At 40.9% G+C, this 23,628-nt stretch overlaps 2 protein-coding genes across 2 annotated transcripts in view; both read left to right on the top strand.

The window, feature by feature from the left end:
- Positions 1-3,121: 3,121 nt before the first annotated feature.
- On the top strand, positions 3,122-5,128 carry LOC306709641 (somatostatin receptor type 5-like; the record flags this gene model as incomplete). The annotated part of the gene is made up of 3 exons (XM_079177873.1): positions 3,122-3,784; positions 3,900-4,304; positions 5,024-5,128. The coding sequence occupies 3 exons, from the start codon at positions 3,122-3,124 to the stop codon at positions 5,072-5,074; spliced, it is 1,119 nt and encodes a 372-aa protein (XP_079033999.1). The 3' UTR covers positions 5,075-5,128.
- Positions 5,129-13,439: 8,311 nt separating this feature from the next.
- Positions 13,440-23,628, top strand: part of LOC306709423 (Na(+)/H(+) exchange regulatory cofactor NHE-RF2) — a 28,139-nt gene continuing 17,950 nt past the window's right edge. Inside the window, exons 1-2 of the mRNA XM_079177554.1 lie at positions 13,440-13,700; positions 14,842-15,141. Of these exons, the coding sequence (XP_079033680.1) occupies positions 13,494-13,700; positions 14,842-15,141 (507 nt within the window). The 5' untranslated portion in view covers positions 13,440-13,493. The remainder of the gene's footprint in view (positions 13,701-14,841; positions 15,142-23,628) is intronic.

Raw genomic sequence — 23,628 nt, 5'->3', positions numbered from 1 at the left:
CTGAGCGACTCATTTCTTCGTGCGCAGGATTTCCGTCAAACTCAAGCTGTGCGTAAAATTCTGGAAGATGTTGCTTTTTGCGCCTCTGTCAATGGAAATCTGAGCGTGCCGACATCAAGAAAATGCCTCAAGATGAAAAGTCAAGTGTGAGGTGGTTTCTCTTTCAAGCGGCCAGGGAAAAGAGCGAGAGAGTTGATTTTGACCTCAGAGAAAACCTCATGATTACCGCGGGAGACGCGCATCACGCCATCCGATAGTGGAGAGGATAAGGTGCACAGGAGCGCACAGGTAAGTTGAATCCAATCTACGAATGTCACGGCATTTAAAATAAAACAACGTGTTTATGAAATTAAATGAATTTGAATTCGCAGTTTAAATAGTATTAATTGTTTCCTAACAGTATTACACGTGTGTTTGGAAAACTGTTATGAGCCTCAAAACGTTTATTTTTCAAACTAAGATGATTTGATAAGCCGAGCATCTCATGACTGGGGGCTACAGCTATTGTAGTTTGGTGGACAATAATGTCAAGCCCCATGCAGCCTAAAGGGGACAGGGGCTTGAAGTGTTTGTTTTCTCAACAACATGCTGCGGGCTGCGCGTCACTCCCGTGTTTTGAAGCGCGGTTCAGTGAATCTTTACGTCACACCATTTATTTGTGCAACACATTTCCACAGCCTCGGGTTTCAACGTCTGACAACTGTTATAGGGTAATTATTATTTTAGGTCACCCGCAAGGCACCAGGTAAGGACATATAGATGCAGTTTCACAAAGACATGATGAAATTAATTATTATATTGGCCATTGTTCTAATTTCAGACTATATGCATTATACTACATTAATATATCAACACCCTTGAGACCCAATACAAAATATGATACGGGGTTCAGTTTGGTGATCTTATCTTCAATCAATAGACAATTCTTACAGTTGAAATAAAATGAAATGAAAAAGTTAAGATTTCATTAAATTAATCAACATCCAGTACAATTTTGAGGTACTTGTACTTTACTCGGGTATAGTTTAATTATACTTCTACTCCACTACATTTCAGAGTTGGTGTTACTTGTTACTTTGCAGACAATACAAAATATAAATCTACTAATAAATATATTGTTATAGATGAAGTAATTGAAATGAGCTCCCCCATTATCAGCTTCAACATTAAAGTGATAATGCATCTTTAATTATGAACAGTTTTACTTTTGGTACTCAAGTATATTATACTACTTTTACCTACATAAGATGTGAAATGCAGGACTTCCGTCCTACATGATTACGAGGCAAAATGACTGTGTTCAGCTCAACATGCATATCATCACACTTTGTTTTAAGTCCCTAGTTAATACACATTCATACCATACACCAGGATTTCACAAAACTAGTGCACTATTTGCCAAAATCAATAACTTGCTGAACATGTTTGGCCCCAAAATCCACTTAATGTAACATTATCACTGTGGTGCTCTTGCTTAGATAGAGAGGGTTATCCTCATGTGTCCCATGGAATAATTTGCCGTAGCCTATTATTTACTATACAGCCTATATTAAACTTTATTTATAGCACTGTTCAAAATACTGTTACAAAGCACTTTACAATGGAAAAAAAGACATTTAAAATACAAAGACAATAAGACAGATAGAGTAACACAGAGTAAAACAAACCAAAATATCAGAAAATATACCGAAAATCACAGAAAAGCAATTAAAAAAATGTGTTTGGTTTGCAAAAGTGATTTTAAAAAGATGAGACAGAGTGTGCAATCCTGATCTCCTCAGGTCATTTCACAAATTAGGAGCCCTGGGAGCAAAGGCTCTATCACCTTCATGCATGAATTATCCAAGGATCTCAGGTGCCTAAAGGGACACAGGGCAATAAGAGATCTGATAGATAACTTGGGGCGAGGACTCTCAGGGTAATCGGTAATATCTTAAAATCTATTTTGAAAGCAACAAGTAGCCAGTGTAAGGAAGCCAGGATTGGTGAGATGTGTTTGTGTTTCCTTGTCGGAGTCTAAATCTTAGCAGCAGAGTCTTGGATGAGCTGGAGACTGTGTGATATTTGGGTGATCTTGACCTATGTTACCTCTATCTTAACAGCATTGAGCTACAGGACATTTTGTGACATCCACGAGCAGAGGTCATTAAGGCAGTTTCGCAGGTTGACAGTGTCGATGGTCGTTTCCAGGGTCACAGTTTAAATAGTTGGAAAATGGAAACTGATATCATGACCATGCTGTGGCCAAGAGGGAGCATGGCAAAGAGAACTGGACCCAGCACAGATCCCACAGTGAAGACCTGTTGCAGCTGACCTATTAGAGATACCAAAGCAGAAACACCTGCCTTGTAATCATTGCAGAGCCACTGATACTGACCCAGATCTCAAGACGGTCCAAGAGGATATCATGGTCAATAGTATCTAATGCTGAGCTTAAATCCAAGAAAACAAGAATAGCGTTATGGCCAGCATCAGCTGACAGCAATAAGTCATTTACGACCCCTAAGAAGAGCGGTTAAAAATATTCTGTTAGAATAAAATCCCTTTCTAAATCCAAAGAATCAAGATATAGCCTTTTTAAAAGTGGTTGAACAAGAGCAATTTTTACATCACGATAATTTAAAAACTTTTCACGGATCCCCTGGCAGAGTGCCACAGACACCACTTTGAGAAAAATGCTTGAGCTCCTTAATGTTGTGGGCTACTCGCCACTTGGCTGAAGGCATTCGTTTCTACCGCATGATGGACATCTGATCTAACTGCAGTGACAGTATCCATGTCATCTTCTCCTAAAGTGCGACTTCCCATTAAGAGAAATGGCAAGTTGGCCACTGGCCCAGACAATTCAGTGGAAAGTTTCTCTTGTCTCCTGGTAAACATTGGCATATAGCCCAGAACGCCTCCTGCCCAAGTATTGGGGCAAAAAGGTAGACGAAACACAAATACTCCAAAGAAGAAGTTGACAAGCCTTAGAACACCCACAATAATAAACTAACGGTATGTTTTTGTTTTCGCATAGATTGTTAAGTATCCCATATGATTGTACATTTGTCTGTTTCTCATGAAATATTTCCTACTGTAATCCAAACAGACACTAGACACCAGCACTCCCTCCTTCAACATGGATGGCTACTACAATTCAACGTTGATATCCGAGAATGGCAACTTGTCTACCTCCCAGCCCGACCCCAACTCCACGGCTGCGCTAATGCCCTTCAATGTTTTCACCGCAGTTATCTACATCATCGTCTTCATTGTGGGCCTTCTGGGTAACACGCTGGTCATCTATGTGGTGATCCGCTACACCAAGATGAAGACTGTAACCAACCTGTACATCCTCAATTTAGCCTTGGCGGATGAACTTTACGTCCTGGGAATTCCCTTCCTCGGTACCAATAGTGTGCTTTCCTACTGGCCGTATGGGGATTTCTTCTGTAAGCTGTGCATGACTGCTGATGCCATGAGCCAGTTCGCCTCCACCTTTTGCCTCACGGTGATGAGCATCGATCGCTACCTGGCTGTGGTTCATCCTATTCGCAGTGCCAAATGGAGGAAGCCACAGGTGGCCAAGATTTTGAATGCCGTGGTGTGGGTTGTGTCCTTTCTGATTGTGCTGCCGGTCACAATCTACTCAAATGTACAGGAGGAGTTCAACGCCTGCAACATAACATGGCCTGAGCCGCATGAATTGCAGTCCATTGTCTTCATCCTCTACACATCCATACTGGGCTTCTTTGCTCCTGTGGTCGTCATCAGCCTCTGCTACCTGCTCATCGTCATCAAGGTAACGCAACAGATAAAATTGGCCCCTGGCTTTTATCGGTGCCTAAATAAAACGATTTTAAGTTTCTGCTCTCAGAATCTCATATAACCTTTTCAAATGACCATCTCTATTTCAGGTGAGGTCAGCAGGTGTGCGTGCAGGCCTGACTAAGCGACGCAGGTCGGAGCGAAAGGTGACGCGCATGGTGGTGATCATCGTGTTGGTGTTTGTACTTTGTTGGCTGCCCTTCTTCACTACCAACCTTGTCAACCTAGTTTATATCATCCCTGAGAACAACGCTGCAGTCTACTTCTTCCTGGTCATCCTCACCTACGTCAACTCCTGCGCCAACCCAATCCTCTATGGCTTCCTCTCTGACAACTTCAAGCAGAGCTTCCAGAAGGTGCTCTGCATCCACAAACCAAATGGTGTTGGCGCCACAGGTCAGAGTGGAGGTAGACAGACTGCATCCACGGGAAACCACATTTCTGTTCTCCCACCCAGAAATCACACCCAGAATGGAAAAATGCAGAGCATTCAGGTATTGTGCAAACAATTTTCATGTGATCCGTGTAATTTCTGAATAAGCAACCCAAACTCACGGAAAGGCTTATAAATGACACGACATTTCAGAAATTTCCGTCATATATATGCTACAGGGTTAATGTTGAGAAACGGCTTATAGTGTGTCACTTAACGCCACGTAGTTACCATGAAACCATTGTGGGTAAACAACGACCAGTTAGGTTTAAGCAACAAAACCACTTAGGTTTAAGAAAAACATAATTGTTGAGCTTAATATAACTATGTGACCTAAGTAAAATTCCTACGTATACGACATCACATAAGTACAGAAAACACGCCACAAAGGGGAGAAGTAATTATTGTGCTTTAAATAAATGTAACATTTTAATTGTCTTATTGAAAGGCTTATTTAACAGCAATATGTCTCAGTTATATTTATACTTTGGGACCATACTATACCCAAACCAAATCTGCAGTACATGTGCACAAGTGCCATTGGCAGCCCTACTGTCAAGTGCTCTGTGTCCCTAATGACTGAAAATGTAAAAATGTGACTTTCAGAGATGAAGCCCACTTTATGTAACAGACAGAAAAGAACGGAGCCCCAAGTTATAACTCTTAACAAAAACATTGCCTCTAATTCCTTCATTGACAACAGGAGCAATAACTTATGTCAAAGTCTGTCATTCAGTCTTTATTGTACCCCTCATCTCTGCATCGGTGTTCTTGTTTCAGGAGCCTGTCCAGATGGAAGTTAATGGAGACCTTGAGCTTCAAAAAAAATAGTTGATTGGCCAGCCCTGAGTTTTCAAGCTGACCCTCCATGTATTAGAGCGCTGCAACATGGGACTTGGATGATTTATTCCTTTTATGGATTGGTATTTCCTGTCTTTATTGCGGATCTTCCCTCATTGACTGGCACATTGGTGGAGTGGACCGGAGGAGCAAATTAGGAGAGAAAAGACAGCATTCAATCACAGATCTCAGCATTTGTGTTTGTTCTTCACGTCTTTGTACTGTAACTGGGTTGACTGCATTTTACAAAGCATCGCTTTATGTAAAGATGTAAGATATCAGTACAATACAAAATACAGTCATGAGACTGTAAAATGCTGTAAATTCTCCAATAGACATATTTACCTTAACTGCAGACAAAAGAAACAACCAAACTTTTATTTTCAAAGAGGGTTTTTTTCAGTTTTATATTTTAGCATATTTTAGCAAGAAACCCTTGTTTTCTCATGTGCTTTTCTTTTATTGGCTGTTGATGCTTTTTACTATTATTCTTCTCTGTTAACCTGTTATCTTGATAAGTTGATCAGTATAATGTACATTTCCCAGCACTAAGACACATCTGTTCAGGAAGTGTTGAGTTGTCCTTCTCAATGAATGACTGGAATAAACAATGAGTGAGAACAGGGTTTCTGTTATCGCAATAGATTGACAATTTTGGAAATATGCTTATTTACGTTTGCCTGAGAATTACATGACAAGAAAGATACCACTCTCATATCTGCCCATTTAACGGGATGTAAAGCTACAGTCAGCAATAGGTTAGCTTAGCTTAGCACAAAGACAGGAAACAGGAGGAAACAACTAGCCTCCAGCCACCAGCACCTCCAAGCAAAGCAAAGAAATATGTCTCATAATCCCCCATGAAACAGCAGATTGTTGTTTTTTTTGCACACGTTACCCAAAAAGATAATGTTTATAACTCCGCCCGTCATATAAAACCGCTCTAACTTCTGCTTCACTGTGACTTTAACGGTCAGACTATATGGAGAGTGGTATTGATCTACTCATCTAACTCTGAGCAAGAGTGTATTACCCAAAAAACTGTCCCTTTAAGAAGTCAAACTATGAACTTAGTGCTGTGGAAATGAATGTTATGCTGAATTTATCATGTGAGCCATGATAATACAGGTAATTTCCCCCCGATCAGTGATTTCTTTTCACCAGGCCCTTTTGTACGGCGTCAGGCTATTATTTGAAAGTCAACCATTGTTCTCTCTTTGATTTGAAATTGAAGTATTTAAGTTAGAGTAATCTGTCGGTTAATTGTAAACGTGGGAAGTGTTTTTGATGGTCATGATGAATATATTTATTGTGGCCTGTTAGGTTTTGATAGGCCTTTTGTGACATTATGACTTCAATGTTACAAAGCTGTGAAAAAATGCCTTGAGGTAGCTCAGCCAAGTATTTATCTCCTCTCTCTCACACGTCGAAAACAACATCTGCTGGAGTGGATGCCACAGTGAAGTAAAGCCACCGTTTAGCTGCTGGACTATGAGCTTTAACATGCGGTGCCAACATTTTTGGGAAGTTGCTGGACAACACTGTAGCATCTTCATATTGTTAAGCCAAGCAAGACCACGTCAACGGTGTTTATGGCGAGTGTTTTAAAAACTACTCGCTAAAATGGAACTTTACATGGATACCTTACAGGAAACCTTTTGTGTGTGTTGGAAACAGTGGGAATTTTAACATAATTGGTCAACAATATAAATATGGAATCTTAAATTCCATGACCTCCTTATAACAAAAATACCAACTTAGACATTCTGTTAAAAGAGCCATCATGGATATGAATACAAAATCAAGTTTATTTTGCATGTTCACCCTGCATTAATCTATCCCATGAAAAGACAGTTGATGTTTATTATCACTATGATTTCTCAATATCATGGCAGGTTTATGTTTCCGACTGAAGCACTTTATTGCTATTTCCAGTTGAAACAGAACAGTAGCAGGCTTAAACCACTTGAGTTTCATTTTTTTGTAAATTAAGTTAAAGTAGTTTTAATGCAAAAGCAGTAAACGAAGGAGAAGACATATCAGGTCATTGGACCAGATTTCCATAAAAAATACATTTACATAGAAAGTTGATGTCAGCTAAATGACGGGAGGCGGTTCAAAGTTTCCCTGTGAGCTGACTTGTTGTTTGTTATTAATGGTGGTGGGGGTTTGTTTCACTGTTTCTTTATTAAATGCAACCATGTAAAACACAGTGTGGGGTGCAAATTGTTTAAATGATAGATTACACACACACACACACATTTTATTTTATTTTTTATCTTAAGACACTGCTATAAGCACGTTGGAAGAGTTACTGGTCACTGTTATCTTGTACCATTACCTCCATTACCGTCACATGGAGTTGTTCCATATTAGACCATATGTCACTGACAGGATTTGAGTCAGTGAAGCTTATAATACAGTCTAGGAAATTAATTATTGACCATGTACCACATGTCTTCTATTTCCTCTCTTTTTTGCTGCCTCCTCTATATACTGTACTCCTGTAACATTTACTCTGCTGTCTTAGCCGTTATTTTTTGTCTGTTTACTGACAACCTGTTTTCGTGGCTGTGTGTGGGGGTAGAAACACTCTGTGCCTTCTGCAGCCGGTGGTTACCTTGGTGTTTGCGGTCATTCTGCTTTGTTTCCATCAACCTCAATGTCAAGTGAAAGAGCCAGTATTATTATTTAGCGGGGAAAAGAGCACATTACACTAGGACAGATTTTTGTTTTGCCTCTCTGAGAAAAATCATCCACTCACATTTTTCAAAGAACTTGATCAAATGTTTTTTTGATACCGAGTAAAATAACGACTGCAGTACAAACAAACATACTCTCACTTATTCTGCATTTTCCTCAAATTGTGACAGAAATTAGTGTAATTAACAAACAAACTTCAGGGGTGTTTTAATGGCATTGATTTGTCACTCTGAAAAGCCTGATGCTACGCTATGATTAGCCGCTCTGTATTCTAGGGCAGGACTAAGCTAAGGGTCAATTACACTGCGACACAGTCCTATATAATGTCACTCATGCTCTGGGCAGATTTCGAGACAAAACAGTGGGCATATTTAATCTCACATAGAAACAAATTTAACACTTGTACCAATCTAACTCCTTCCAAAATATGACATTTTTTTTATTATGCATATATATATATATATATATATATATATATATATATATATATATATATATGCATAATAAATAATTACTTTTCAATTTATTTTAAATTTTCTCTCAAATTCTAGCAAGGACACAGTCAGAATTAGGGACATTCATGGTCCCGAGAGGATGACTTTGACTTTGGTGATCACTTTACTTCAGATATAGTGCCAAAGAAGAGGTAAAACTTTTCCACTTGTCCAGCAGGTCAGGAAAGGACACCGCTATAACTAATGACTACTAGCCCCACTAGAATGAATGCAAACATAGCATGCTAACATGCTAACGCCACAATTCTTCAAAGTTACGGTGCCGTTTTCTTGAGATAACGAGCAATTTATTTCTGGGAAGTAATTATTTTAAAACCACTGGAAAAATTCTGCCCAACTTAAAACTGTTCAAAGATGACACAAACGTCATTAATTTACAACTACAAAGACAGCAAAGAGACACAAACCCACAGAGGAGCAAACGGAGGCTGTATAACTGTCTTACTCATACGTAGGATAGGTGGTGGGGCCTTTGCATTGACTCATAATCTGCCCATGTGTATATTGCAACACGAATGAGGTTTATTCTCATGAAAAGATAGTTCTGGTAGTTGATGCAGCTAAGGTAAATATGGTCTTATTTTAAGAGGAAAAGCAACATTTATTATATCTCTTTTTTATCTTTCTCTAGTGCGAAACTATAAAATATGTCTAGAGAGTTCAAGTAGTGATAAACAATAGCTGTCAAAGAAAGGAAAGTAGTATGGAAAAATAAAAGCAACATGAGGTTTGAAAAATATTCTCAACACCTCATGAAGTTGCTTCACTTTAGTTATATCACATTCACAAATACTGAATTATGTTTGAGTAGCTTTTACAAGGTGTTTGAGTTTATTCAACGCCATGTTAGTGCTCTGAGCTCAGCACCACTTTCAGGACATTCATCTATCATTAAAGGGCTTTCTGGGAAGACATTAAGTCAGAAACCAGGAAACTGACCACACGTGGCTTTATGGACACACAAGATGGGTTTGTTGACGAGTCATTGAGAGGAGGAGGAGGAGTATTTTACCTCACAAAACAAACTACATGTCAGTTTGTGTCGTGACGGAGAAGAAAGGAATTTAAACATACATTTTTTTAACATTGACATTTCAGTGAATTGTGAACGTTTCAGTATTCAAACGATCGTACACATATGGGGCACATTTTGGAATGAGTGATTACAAAAACAATCGACCCTGTATTTACAAAACTATCTAGAGTATGATTTATTTTTCCTTTCCTCTAGGAGAACCTATAACCTTTAAGTATTTGATTAACACCTGATTTATACAATGTGTTTGTTTTGGGATTTTCTGTTGTTTTTTTACAAAAGAAGTTGTTAGAAATGTAAACAATGGGGGAAAAAATAAGTATATGAAAAAAAACACACAAACTTAAAATTCTCAGGTGCATTCCTCCAGTGTCAAAAGACTGTAAAAGCTATAGAGGGTACACCTGAATGAAGACCACTGACACTGAAACACATTGCAAAACACAAGTGAAGTCAATAATCACTACTTTTAAGATATCCTGCATGGTGCCAAGCTTAGACTAGCGACGTTCAACCCGTTTCAGCAGCATCTTGGCTTTATTTTTCATCTGTTTTGCATTGCAGCAAAACAACAACAAGCCAATCTATTCTCCTAGTTTGTGGAGGCTTTTAGCTGCGAATGTCGGCACGTAGAGGAGCGAGGAGCATTAAGGGAATCAGAAGGAAGAGAAGGAGCGTGTTGCCATGTGAGGTTAATTAAAGCTGAGAGCTGTGCCCTTCTCCACCCCACAGTGTTTCTGTGTGGGGGGGCAGGATGCCTCGATCCATTTTAATAATGTATAACAGATAACTGCTTCAGTAAACCAAACCCAGATACAATCTTAATGTCTATGCTGTCTTTGCCATTCATTATCGCTTGACCTCCCTCCCGGTTTCCTTTTCCGATTTTGAAGGAATTCGACATCATTTGGAAAGTGTCAAGGTTTTTTAAGATATCATCTCAAGAAAACAGCATGCAGCGCTGGCAAGCCTGATATAATTAACAGGAATATACGGTCACAGAGACCTAGAGACTTTCAACTGTGTCACCAAACTGTCATTTTCCTCACTCAGGTTTCTTTCTCACCTACACCCATGATATTTAGGTGACTCTCTGTAAAACTGAATACGCTAAAGTCGGAGAGGTGGCAGGGAGTGCAACAGCGTGTCAGTAGCAATGAAATCGGGACAAAACTATGTAGCAGAGAGCGCGTTTGTGCTTTTTCCACACTTTTACCAAATGATGCTCATATAAAAACAGGCAGATCTAAAGATTTCAAACTATTTTGTTGATGATACATTGGACAATTTGACTTCAACACAGATCCAACAAACTGAAACGAGAGCGGTACGCGCCGTGGCACGCAAAGTGAACGAATCCTCTACAGGTGAATTGAGAACACAGCTCTTTGAGTAGGTAATACATTTATAAGTTGTTTACAATCATTAAAAAAAGAATCAGCAGACATGTGTTGTGCCATATGCATGGTGACGTTTGAGTGCTAGACCTCAATCTGGCCAATGATTTGCAACAATGAGAAGCCATCTTAAATAGTGTGCAGTTCTGCAACCAATCACATGTTTCATACCTCACATGCAATAGGAAGGAATAAATACCAAAACTTCAATTTACTCTATGGCAATCACCAATATCATATTTGAAGCTAGAACACACTCTGTATAATAGCAATCACAAAAGTGCCCAAAAACTCTTAGCCTACATTCAATGAGTAGATTCCTATACGACTGCACAAAGGCTGAAATGCATTCTCAAAAAGACACATTCCCAAATATGTCAGATTACATTTGTAGATTAATCTGAAGGGATACATGTACATGGCAAATGGGGGAAAAAAATATTTATAAATAAATAGAAACACAGCAAGACCGCATCGATGCCAATCGATGCTACAAGCCCCAAGAGGTGATGTAGTCAACAAATGGACATATGTAGCCGGCTACATTTGTGGATGAACCTAACACATACAAAATTATGAATAGTTATTAATAAAAAGGTAATTAGAAAGCTTCACAATACTAAATACGACATATAAATATAATAGGCATCAGAGCGTCACAAATGCCAAACATATTTATGTATAAAAGACACGGAGCTTGTACATAACATGGTCTGTTGTGGAGGTTGTCCGTGTCCTGTGTGTAATTATATTGATTATATAAATTTCGTCATCAACCAATAGCACAACATGCTATGCATCCCAAGACCGAAACTGCTTCTGTAAAAGTGATCCTCATTTACTTCCGTTTGACACAATACGTTTTAGGTTAGAGTGGGAAGTGTCAGCATGGTGTTCTACCTTGATGTTGGAGGTTAACCAAAGAAAAAATACATGCTGTATAATCCTGAGTGTTCACTGCCCTCCAGTGATCACATTTAGAAAGTACATCTCCATTTTGTCCAGTGTAAATAAAACAGAACGTCTCATAGGTTGTTGAGCTGGAATGAGTACTAATATACTGTACTCAAGTAAAATTATTATTACTTTAAATAAATTGTCAAGGAAGAGTGGTCAGTGAACATTGCAAAGTGCCATCTATAGAAAGCGAATTTACTGTTGGTTTATTTGATTTATTTTGTAGTCTAAATGTTCTTTTGTACAACAATAGTACCCCACCCCTCTTTCACTTTTTAAAAATGTTACATAGTAACATTGAGTAGCCTGTTAACTGACATAGGCTTAACTTATATTTAGGTACATTTTTAAACAAGTATCTTAACTTTCCCCAGAGTAAAATGTATTTAAAGTAATAATAATTTACTTTAGTGCAGTAGTAACCTACTCATTCCAGCTCTGCATATAACGACCATTGAGGCTTTCTGTTTGATGTAGTTTATAAATGTGAACACTCGGTTACGGTTCACTCCTCAAGGTAAACACTTCCAGTCAAACCTTTCAAAATAAAACTTATTGTGTCAAACTCGTAACTACAGACAATCACAGACGCATTCGGCTGAAAGTTAAAGGTCGCTTATTAAACCGAAACACCTGATTATAAATCATAAATATACAACCGGCTTCCTTTGTAATAGGTTTTACTAGAATCAACCAGGAAGGAGCAACACAAATGACCGATAATAAACAACACTATTAATGCCACGTGTATTATTAAAGTGCACAAAAAGTTATAGTAGCCTATGGTATTCTGCCCTGATGCTAGTGGAGTGGATGGTTGCTTTAAACTTTGCATCCTGAGTGTTCACTGCCCTCTAGTGGTCACCATGAGATACTGCGACGCTACATAAATTAAAGGCTACATTTGTATATTTGTATTAATATAAATAGTTTAATTGTTTGTTTTTTAGTTTTTACATACAGCAGTAATATCGCAATTATCACTGATCCATGAATAGTTTAACTGTAGGCAATCATGTGTTATATTATCAAACAACAGCACTATGTAGGCCTAATGCATGTTTTAATTATGACATGTCACACCGTATAGGCCTAATGATTTTACTAATCAAGTTGTTTCAACTTAACCGTTTCCTGGCGTCACTTTATGGTGAGAAGAACTCAAAATAATGCCTGGCCTCCGGACCAGGACTGAGGACTTGCCACCCGGGGGCAGTATTGTATAACTTTGAAGCCTCTGTCTCTGCGCTGAATATTTCACTTTCCTCTTAGAAACAAATAGGTTGCCGGGCCAGAGGGAGGTGGTGCTATAGCGCACAAGGCGCTAACCCTGCGCAATCTACACTATAACTGCATGCATATTCTCCGACCGATTGTTATGGATAAATGTGGAGGAAGAGGTGAGCGCGCGGTGATCTTTTCGACTGAAGTAGATCAGTGATGCTCCGCTGGAGGTTCTGAAGTCTGTGCGCGCTGCGAAGGATCAGTTTTGGAGTCACCAGCAGTGCGCTTCAGCTGGACACACGATCTGGAGGACCGGTCGCATCGTTTTCTTAAAGTTTGCTGCTTTTTGCATGTATTTTTAACAGTGGAATCTCCTCTTTTTGAGTGCATTTGGAGTTGTTTGCATTGTGCTTTCGTCTTTCTTTAATATGGGGGAAAGCGTGCGCATCGGACACATATGTTTTCGCTCCGTGGAAGTTTAGCCGCGCGCCCGCTCTCCTAAACGCTCGATCTTTTTTGCATTTTAATCATTACACTTCAACTGAACTCTGCAGGAGGCTTAAAAACACCAGTGAGAGATGGCCACCGAGCGGAAACCACGGCTTTGTGTCATGGCAAAAGCGCAGAACGGGTATGGATTTCACTTGCATGGCGAGAAAGGGAAGAGCGGACAATTCATCCGTAAGGTGGAGACCGGCTCCCCTGCAGAAGCGGTGGGGCTGCGCGCCGGGGACCGTGTGGTTGCAGTGAATGGGGTCAACGTGGAGAAAGAGACACACCACCAGGCAAGTTGACGTGCATTTATATTTGGGGTTTTACGTCATGCTACATAATGCACGAGCATTAGTTGACTTTACAGTGGTGGGCTAGGTCCATACAGGTCACACAGGCTGGTGCGTGCATCCTGGCACATTTTCAGCCAAGCACACACCCCTCCTCCTGGCATGATGGGGGGGGGGGGGGGGGGGGACATTGAAACTTTTTGGTTTCAGGGTTTCTGTTTAGCAGTTAGAGTTTACCCACATGAAAGTACACGTTGCTTTGAAGAAAAACCTGACTTTGCCATAGTTGCACTGTGACATAACCTAACCACTGAGACTAACCTGCACAGTCCCTTTGTTTGGATATAGCAGGTATGACCAAAAGAGGCTGAGACAACTGTTCATGTTTGTATCTTGGCTGGTGGTCAGATAGACAGCAGATAATAATGTTGCCATGCTCACAGAAGCAGAGGAACATCAACGCCAACAACCTCTGAGTATATAAGGTTTCTCATTGTTGATCATTGTTTTTTGAAGAACAATTCTGCTGCGCAGAGTTGTTTAATTTAACACAAAGGCTGACACAAGAATCAGCTGCTTGTGTTGTCAGATAATGATGTTTGCTGACACCTTAATTGTTGGAGAGCCCAGCATGTTGAGGGATGTTTCTACAAAATGACTTCTATGTAAAGGAATCATATGACGGATTGATTCAGAGCATGTTTTGGTCTCATAAGTGATTCACAGAGCCCATCCTTTTTTGTCGGACAGTCAAAGAGATGCAGTTTTCTTGGTAAGACAAGAACAAGCAACAAATCTCCACATTTAAGAGACTGAAACCATCAAACGCTGGGCTTTTTGCTTGGAAAATGAATCTCCATCTTACAGTCTAATATTTTGGGCTATGCTTGTATTTCTATCACCAGGCTTTACACCCACACGTCTAAGACAAGTGTGAATGTGTTAAATACTTTGGAAAGATGTTCGAGCGCTGACTGGATGCTTTTAGAGAGACTGGATCATGAAATGATGTTCTCTTTGATGAGATTGGACTATTCTTCTATAGCTGCAGTCTATTGGTTCTCAGCAGCATTGACTCTTATGTTCTTTTATTGCTTCTTCAAACAAAATGACCAGTGTGTTGCCGTCCTCTGCCGTCCCTCAGGTGGTACAGCGGATCAAAGCCGTGGACAACGAGACCAGGTTGCTGGTGGTGGATCATGAGACACACGAAAGTCTGCGCAGCCTCCGCCTCACAGCCACAGAGGAGATGGCCGTCCTTGTGGCCTGGCATCCTTCCTCCTCCTCCTCCTCCCCCCCAGCCTCCCCCTCACCACCCCCGTCGTCGGTCCCGTCCTCCCCCAGCAAGAAGCGGGAGAACGGCTCGGTGTCCAAGCAGCCGGTCACACTGAGCAGCCAGGTGCAGAAGCCCACCAGGAGGTCACCGTCGAAGGCTGCGAAGAAGGTGAGCTGGTCCTCCTCCACCACGGCGGAGACACGAGTGAACAGTCTCTACTTTGGTTCTCTGTAATGCTTCTGTTGGGAAAAAGCGGTGTGTGATTTTCAAGGGAGGATCTGTAGGTGGATCTATAATTATAAATCATTAAAGATGTGAGGTTCTCCTAATGTACTAAAATTAATCTCATTATTCCGTCAAGCTGCCAGCCTCCTGGACGGTATAAAGAAGCGGAGGCCCGCTTTCAGGCTCATGGAAGCTCTCTAAATATGAAGCCATGATCAGCAGCTGGTTAGCTGAGCTTAGCATAACAACTGGAAACAGCTAGCTTGGCTCTGTCCAAAGATAACATAAACCAGCCTATTAACGCTAATTAATACGTTTTATCTTGTTTGTTTAACTAATACGTAAACAGAATATTTCTTAGTCACATCCTGGAGTCCAGTACATAACCCTCTTGTTAAATCACAACATGTCGTTTTATACACTTTGGTGTTTGTACAGAAATAAACAAACAAGATATAATATGTTAGAGGTGCTGGAGGGCAGAATGTGTTTCCCTTTTGGACAGAGCCAGGCTAGCTGTTTCCCCCTGTCTTTGTGCTAAGCTAAGCTAACCAGCTGCTGACTGTAGCTTCATATTTAGTGTACAAACATGAGACTGAAATCAATCTTCTGATCTTAACTCTCAGCAAGAAAGAACAGAGCCCGTGTGTTTCCCACCTTCTCCAACTATTCTCTTAATATGTGAAGTTCTTGTGTTGTTAAGATCGAAGTCAGTGAGATTCTTTTTGATCAGCGTAAAGAAGATAACAGGGCCTCACCAACACTCTTCCTCTTTAGTACAGCAACAAATAACTAGCTTTACTCTAAGTTTCCTCAGACCCTTAAAAAAAGCACTCTTAGAGATTTGTCAACTTCCAAACACAAGAATTAAAAATACTGAACGCATTAGCAAACAGATTGCAGACACTGAGTCATTCCTTTGAACAGATTCTCCTCAGCTCAGACATGCTTTCACCTCAGACCTGTTCTCTTGATGCTTTGCCAGTTTCACATTGGATTAGAGGATGTCATGCAAGTTTTCATCCTGTTCTGCAGCCTTCTATGCATGCGGCGTCATCTATGTCTGTCCATTAATGTGTGTGTGTGTCCTGAGGGAAGAACATGGCTAGCTGAAAGCGCTCCAGATGTTGTGTTTGAGGTCAAAGAGGGCACGAGCGGTCAGAGGTCAGGATCCCTCAGATGTTAGGAATCTGGCAACGGACAACGCAGTGACTCTGCAGAACAGGAAATCCACAGAAATCGTAAAAGATATGTATGAATGAAGACGGCTGGCTGGGGGATTCTCTGAATGCCTTTGTGTGATAGATATTGCATTCATTGTGAAATGATATTCCAGAGGGAATGTTGTTTTACAGGCCACTCGCATCTCATCTTCCTGTGTTTATTTACACATACTCGTTGTCACAGTTGGTTTGCATAATGCTCAATAGTCATTTGATACATTTTAGTTTTGGGTTTTTATAAGTCACTGTTTTGTTATTCCATGTCGACATGGAAAACAGGATGTGTTTCCGTCCGCTCGTGTCTCTCCTGGAACGCAAAGATCTGATGGACTTTGGTTTCATGTGGTCCGTATCAGAGAGACGGGGCAGCTCAACTTCTGCTTTCTGCATTTACACAAACATGTGTTTTCACTTAGGTTGGCCCTGCCCATATGTGAGCGGCACTCAGGCACCATTTCTACAAGAGCAGCGACGGGGCCAATCAGTTAAATCTTAAATGTGTGTGTGTGTTTGTCTTTGTTCAGCTCTGGCTTTGTGACCTGTGGAGAGAAACCCCAGTGGTTGGTGGGGTCGGATTGGCCCAGCTAAGGTTCAGGAAATGCTTATAAGTCTCCTGTTTCTCTCACTCTCTCTTTAGTGATTGTAATGAAAGGATGGAAAGAAAGTTTAGCAGGACGAGCCAAAAGGCATCAGCGGTGCGAATAAAAAAAGCACAAAAATTGGAAGACAGACTGCTGAGCTGCTGTTGGAACATTGATTTGAAACAACATTATTTACACTTTGGCTGACCATAAACCACCTTTTGTTAAAGCCGGAGCACTGGAACCTGCCTCTGTCACTCGTTTGGTACCTTGAGAGTCTGCAAAGAGCTGGATGTCTCTGTGTCCTGTCCCATCGCAAAGGAAGCTGTTCCACCACAGATTTGCAGACTCAGTATTGACACTGCACGCTGATACAGCAAATTACGTCTTGTGTGTTGCAGTCATTCATCCATGTGGCTGGCAAGGAGCTTTGGCAACCAGTGCAATCTAATTACCACCACAAAAGCAGAGGGGAAAACAGGCTGATCAGCAATGAAACCACTCATCACCAAGTGAATAATCTGAGCTAAAAAGAATATATGTCTGTAAAAGTCAACTCAGTTTGCAGTGAGAAGTTTCAGCGAGACTTGCTGAGCGCAGCACATTTCTTCCCATATTTTTATGGTCATGAAAAGGCAGGAGAGAAAGAATGAGGGAGCGATGGAGAGCAGACAGCTTTTGAACTGAGGGAACTCAAGAGTGGAAGCAGCCAATAACAACCTTGAAGATTTGTTGGAAGGAGTTTCAGGAAGTGGGCCCCCCTCAGTGGGGCAGGGGAGTGGGGAAAGCAAAGGTTTGCAGGGTAGCGGAGTCCCTCGGAGAGTTGTTGAAGAGGTCTGATAGTACTTGGCACTGGGCCTACCGTATGTGAGCATGTCAGTGATGATGGGTGTCTTTGTGCCTTCGTGAGCAGCACCTTGTCTCCTGCTGAAGATTGTAAAATAGTCTGTAAACATTCAACGACCGATCAGACAGAGAAGCAGATTAACTGGGCTGTGCTACACGGTTCACATTGTTTTATGATCTTTTTTGCAGTATCAAAGTAATGCAGTGATATCTGACTGTACAGCCATGTGTACATTGCAAACAGGAACTGCTAATAGCTAATTCTGCATTATTTGAATGGTGGCAATTAACCAAAATGTTAACAAATAAAGGCTAAAACTACAGACCATCTTGCGATGGGATCACACCAGCCGTAACGCCAAAACAGGTCAGGGGCGTAAAGTGCCCCACTTGCCCCACTTCCTACCCCCGCCCCCACCCCCCTTACTTAAGGCGCCCTAGCTCAGACCACACCCATCTTCCAATTTAATCTCAACTGCACACCTGTAAAGTTTGTGACTGCATCGGTCGTGGCGCTATCGCTGTGACAAAATCTGTTCACAGACATATAATAAGGCAGTGGACTCACATTGTGTCACCAAAACTTGAGAATTTATTACAGTTTGTTTTCTTTGTCCGCTCCCTTCCTCTCTGTCAAAGCCATAGGGTTTTTGTTTGCTGCTGCAAATTTCAGTCTAAGTTCCTAAAGGACACACAGCATAGACTACACATTTACAGGCACATATACACAAGGTCACAGCAGAAACATGGGAAGACGTGTAGCCTTTTCTGCAACTGTAATCACTTGCACATTTCTCTATTAAATGTTCCCACTAGTGGTTTTGTGTGTGTGTGTGTGTGTGTGTGTGTGTGTGTGTGTGTGTGTGTGTGTGTGTGTGTGTGTGTGTGTGTGTGTGTGTGTGTGTGTGTGTGTGTGTTCATCCACCGGGTCTCTTTCTTTTTCTGCATTTCTAACTCAATTTCACAAACTATAAATCCTGACCAGTCAGCAATTTTCTCTATTTTTCTCATTTCTTCACCAAAGCTCAAATACAGTTGAGCCATGTTGGGCTGTTAGAAATCCAATGTTCAGGTCTTAATAGGCCATTACTGTTGACCATGACCTACTGTGAATTACACGGCGTTATATAAGCCTGTTCAGTGTACGGCTTGTAATAGCCCAGAGCTGTTTTGTTGTTGTATTTGTGTCTGAAGAAGGGCCGATGTTGGAGAGAAATGCTGCTGTCACTGACAACATCACACATTTTGTACTACTTTTGACTCTAACTCAACAATAAGTCTGCTCACCCAACCCCTGAGTTTAAAGTTACATAAAATATTGCCCTGGCTGCCGTCCTTGTCCAACCAAATGTATTATCCATTATTCAACGTCCCTCTTATTCATTTTGTGCAATATGTGGAGTTAATATAAGTGAATTGCTGGAAAAGCAGCATGTAAATCAGTGCACTTTCTCCTTGAATATAATTCTGTGTATGAAGAAAAGCACAGGTTGTGTGCCTTTGACATGACTTTAGAGTATCACGGTTAAGTATTAATGGTATATTTGAATTAAAAGCCAAGTAAAATGAAATGGGCTCTATAAAACAGACCTGAACTAAACCTCAGAAGGGAAAAAACAATTGAAAGACATATTATCTCAGTCCATCTCTCTGTGGCAAGATCAGAGGAAATTGTATTAAACTGAAAGCTCTGTTCAGTCACTTTCTTAGCTGTCGTCTCTCAAGCAATTTTCTGTCCACATTTTTGCTCAATCATTTGCTGTCCAGCAGACAATCGAACACATTTAACACAATCGAGGACAGAGTCTGCCTGAGCCTGTTTCAGAGAGAAAGGAAGAGACGTTTCAAGGACAAGAACAGGACTCGGCTTTGAGACGTATTATCTTACTTAACACACACCTGAGGTGTCAGTGCTCTGGTCTTTCCCCCCTGTGCACACACACACACACACACACATATGCGCAGGCGTGTCGTGTGGGTGTGTCATTAAAGCTCAAGGTAAAGTGTCAGGTGTCACTTTCTCACCAGCATCTTTTTAACTCGCAAGCACACACACATGCAAAGAAAATGTATTTCCTAACTAGTGATGAGCATTTCTTTCCCTTAATATTATGCCGTGCAGACAGACGGATAGGCAGAGATATACACTATCAGGTAGTTTTTCTACAGCCATTGGAAACATGTCCCTGGCTTGGTTACGGAAGTAGCTGCAATTGTGTCCCTGTCCTGAATTTTCCCTCTCTGTTGGTTGAGAGGCCTCCACCACACGTACAAACACACTGTGGTCTTTTGCTGTTGTTCTTTCCAGTTCTGCTGCACTTCTGGTTTGCTCGTATAACATCGTCCTTGTTAGGAAGGTGTGTGCTAGAAAGATAGCAAAATAAAGGATGGATATGAAGTGTGTGACAAAGAGAAACTGAGGCAAAGAGAAAACATGCATACACGTCTTGGGGCAGTATCTTTGTTTCTCTTTGTTATGTCCATTATGAGTTTGACCTTTTAATATGGTTATTTCCAGGAGCTTTGAAACATAATATAATGGCTCGGCTCAGTCAGACACAAAGCAGTATGAAACAGTTACAGTAGTCCAGATGACTGGTCCAGCTGCAAGCACACAGGCTAACATGTGAACAGCATTTTAAGTTGTAATAAACTTCACTACATCATGTGCAGGATTTGCAGAGGCCTGCTAGTGATCATCAGCTCCCCATAGAGCACACACAGACACACACACTGAAACACACACACACATCTGTTAAAACAGTTAGAGTGAGAGGAGGGGTGTGTGTTTGTGGAGGTGGTCTTTGTGAGTGCACATGTGTCTTTGCACCATCAAGACTGTTATACGGCTTTGTGTGATTCGCATCATATTATGTTTTTACTCAGTGTGTAGGTGTGTTTGTGCTCACACGAGCTTTACAAGTATTCTGTGCATATTTGCTCATCAGCTGTGGGAGGACACATGTGTGTCACAGGTGGTCAAGCCTTAACAAACACCAGCAGAGACTAAACAAGTCAAACATGGAGACGGAGGACACACGAGAGGCCCAACAGTTGTTGTTTTTTTTACAAAATCCTCCTACAGAGAACTTGTAGATACTTAAACCTGTGCATATTTGTAGAATTGGAGTGAAAGAGATCTGTGTGGGAAAACCCCCGGACATGGAGCACCGTTTTTAAGGGTCAGGGCTTGAGGTCATGGGGTCAGAATTCAATAAACACAAATAGTAGGACTTGTGGTTCTGTGAGAAAGAGAGAGAGAGAGAGAGAGAGAGAGAGAGAGAGAGAGAGAGAGAGAGAGAGAGAGAGAAAGAGAGAGAGCAACAGAAGAGATGTCTTCGGGGACAAGACAAGAAACACCAATCATTGCGCTCCATGATGAAGTTCAGCCATAAATAGACCCACAACTGCAGGAAACATGTTTTGTATCTCTTTGCAGATGTTGTAAAGATGTGGATTGTCATGACAAGACAAACTGTTCTCATTTCTTTTTGGGCACATTATTCTTTAAATATCTTTGTGGCCCTGGTATCAGAACACAATCATGTCTTTGTAACAACACACAATGAGATGAAGGCTCAGGTCAGGCTGCCTGACATCTCTTCCTTGTCCTGTTCCCTGACTCAGTCTCTCATGTTTCCCGGGATAATAGGGAAAAGATGTTGCCTGTCGGCTCTAATGTGACAGCACATAGCTCAGGAGTTGTCTGGATAGTCAGCACTTCAGCCTGTGTGATCATCTGTGCACGATTTCTGCCTGCCACCCAGACGTGAACTGTGATGGACAAGATAAATGTGAGGTTGTTTCTTGGTGAATAAACAAAACGTTTGCGGATGTGTACAGTGGGGTACTTTGACGGCCGTCAAGTATAGAGTTGAAGTTGATGTGGGAGCATAGACACAATGTCAAAATTCTTCTTTTTTGTCAAAGAGGAGGCATTTTATTTGTTTCACCTTTATTTAATTTGGCATGTCTACTAAGAAAACCTTTCCTGTTTACTTGAATTTTAAGGATTTTTCTTATGATATCAGATGGAATATGGAGTTACATACATTTTGATTTTTAAGTGACTGTACAGTTGTTAGAGTAACGTGTAATGCTTTTTACTAACATCTGGAGCTGGTGTTAGACCTCCACCCCCCTCGTTTGAATACCAACTGTGTTACATCAAGATGCAGGGGTCCGGATTCAGTGTGTGTGTGTGTGTGTGTGTGTGGGTGGGGGGGGGTGGGGGGGGGGGGGGGGGGGGAGTAAACCAAATTCCTGGAGTGAAAACATCGTCTGAAGGATGTGGAAGGGTCATGAGTGGGGGAACTATATGTGAGTGTGTGTCTGGGGATTTAAGAAACAGAAAGGGGGGAATTAGTAAGGTGGGTAATGCAGGAGAGACACAGACAACTGAGTGTATTGTATAAAATGTGTGTGTGGGTGGGTGTATGAGTGAACACAGCTGTGTGTCTCCATGTATCATCTCCCCATGTACTGATTATATATTCAAATGTTGCCCTTGTTAACCCAGAAGACATTGACCTGAATGTCTCTCTGCAGACTCTCAGACTCTCTTTTTTTTTTACTTCAACAGGAAACGTCTTTCTCACTGTGTTATGGATTAAGATAATGATAATAATCTCCTCTTTGGTAGTGATGCTGGTCCAGATTTGATTTGAATTAAGCTCTGTATTTGAGACGGTAGTAGATCATCATATCTCAAGTTTGTCTTCTCTGAGTTTAGTGCCGGAATTGCAGACACTGCTCTCTAGTGTCCTGCCCCTCTGAACTGTGGAGTATCTTAAGGCTGTGTCTTAGGTCCCCTTCTATTTTAATTTGTATCTACACGCTTCGACTTGGCTATTTTCACTGCTATGCCGATGACACACAACGTTATGTAGCTATGAAAGTCAGGAACAATCTGCAGTCTGACGTCCTTAAAAAAACTGTCCATTAAATTCCTCAAATACAATGGAAAGAATCTGACGTAATCATGTTTGAATCATGAAATACATACATTATAGAACCTGGCTCTATCTGTTGGGCTTAGAAATGTATGAGTTATCTTTGAATACAACTTTTGATTATCAACTTGTCTTGAAAATTGCATTGCTTACATCACCTTCTCACATGGAGATGTCTTATTCATGCTTTCATCTGTTCCAGAAGGGGTTAATATAAATTGCTGTTTATCTGCCTGGGCGGCAAAGCCCACTCACGCTTCAAGTTATAAAAAAACACTACATTTAGACTGTTAGCAGCAAGAAATAGAGATGACATAACTAACATTTTAGCATCTTTGCATTTGATTAGAATTGGTTTTAAGTACTGAGTACTCCAACGTCTGGCTCAACCATAAACTCACCCTCACATCCTGCAACAAAACTGCTGCTATAGCAGTGACCTGATACAGTCTTTAAATGTTGAAATCTGTCTTGTTACATCAGTGACTTCCTATAAAATGCATTTCTTCATCATACAAATGAAGTTTATTATCATTGTTATCATCTAAATTATGATTATCAAGCTGTTACATCTCCTCTGAACTCCTCCTATCCACAAATTGTAACTGTAGCACTTGAGACCCTTGACCCAAATCTTCAGCATTATTTATAGACTGCACTACATTTGTGTAGCCCTCACTGGGTCAGAATATGTGAAAACAGGCCCGTCTTCTCTTGCCATCTTTGAATCATCTGGGACCGATCTCTAAAATCTCTTTTTGAAATCATCAACACTTGTATTTGGTCAGTTTCTAGAACTTTCGGAACAAATAATGTCCGTTTTGGAAA

This window comes from Pholis gunnellus (genome assembly GCF_910591455.1).
Source record: "Pholis gunnellus genome assembly, chromosome: 17".
Lineage (NCBI taxonomy): Eukaryota > Metazoa > Chordata > Actinopteri > Perciformes > Pholidae > Pholis > Pholis gunnellus.
The sequence above is the reverse complement of the archived record's forward strand: the minus strand, read 5'-3'. Positions and strand labels throughout refer to the sequence as shown.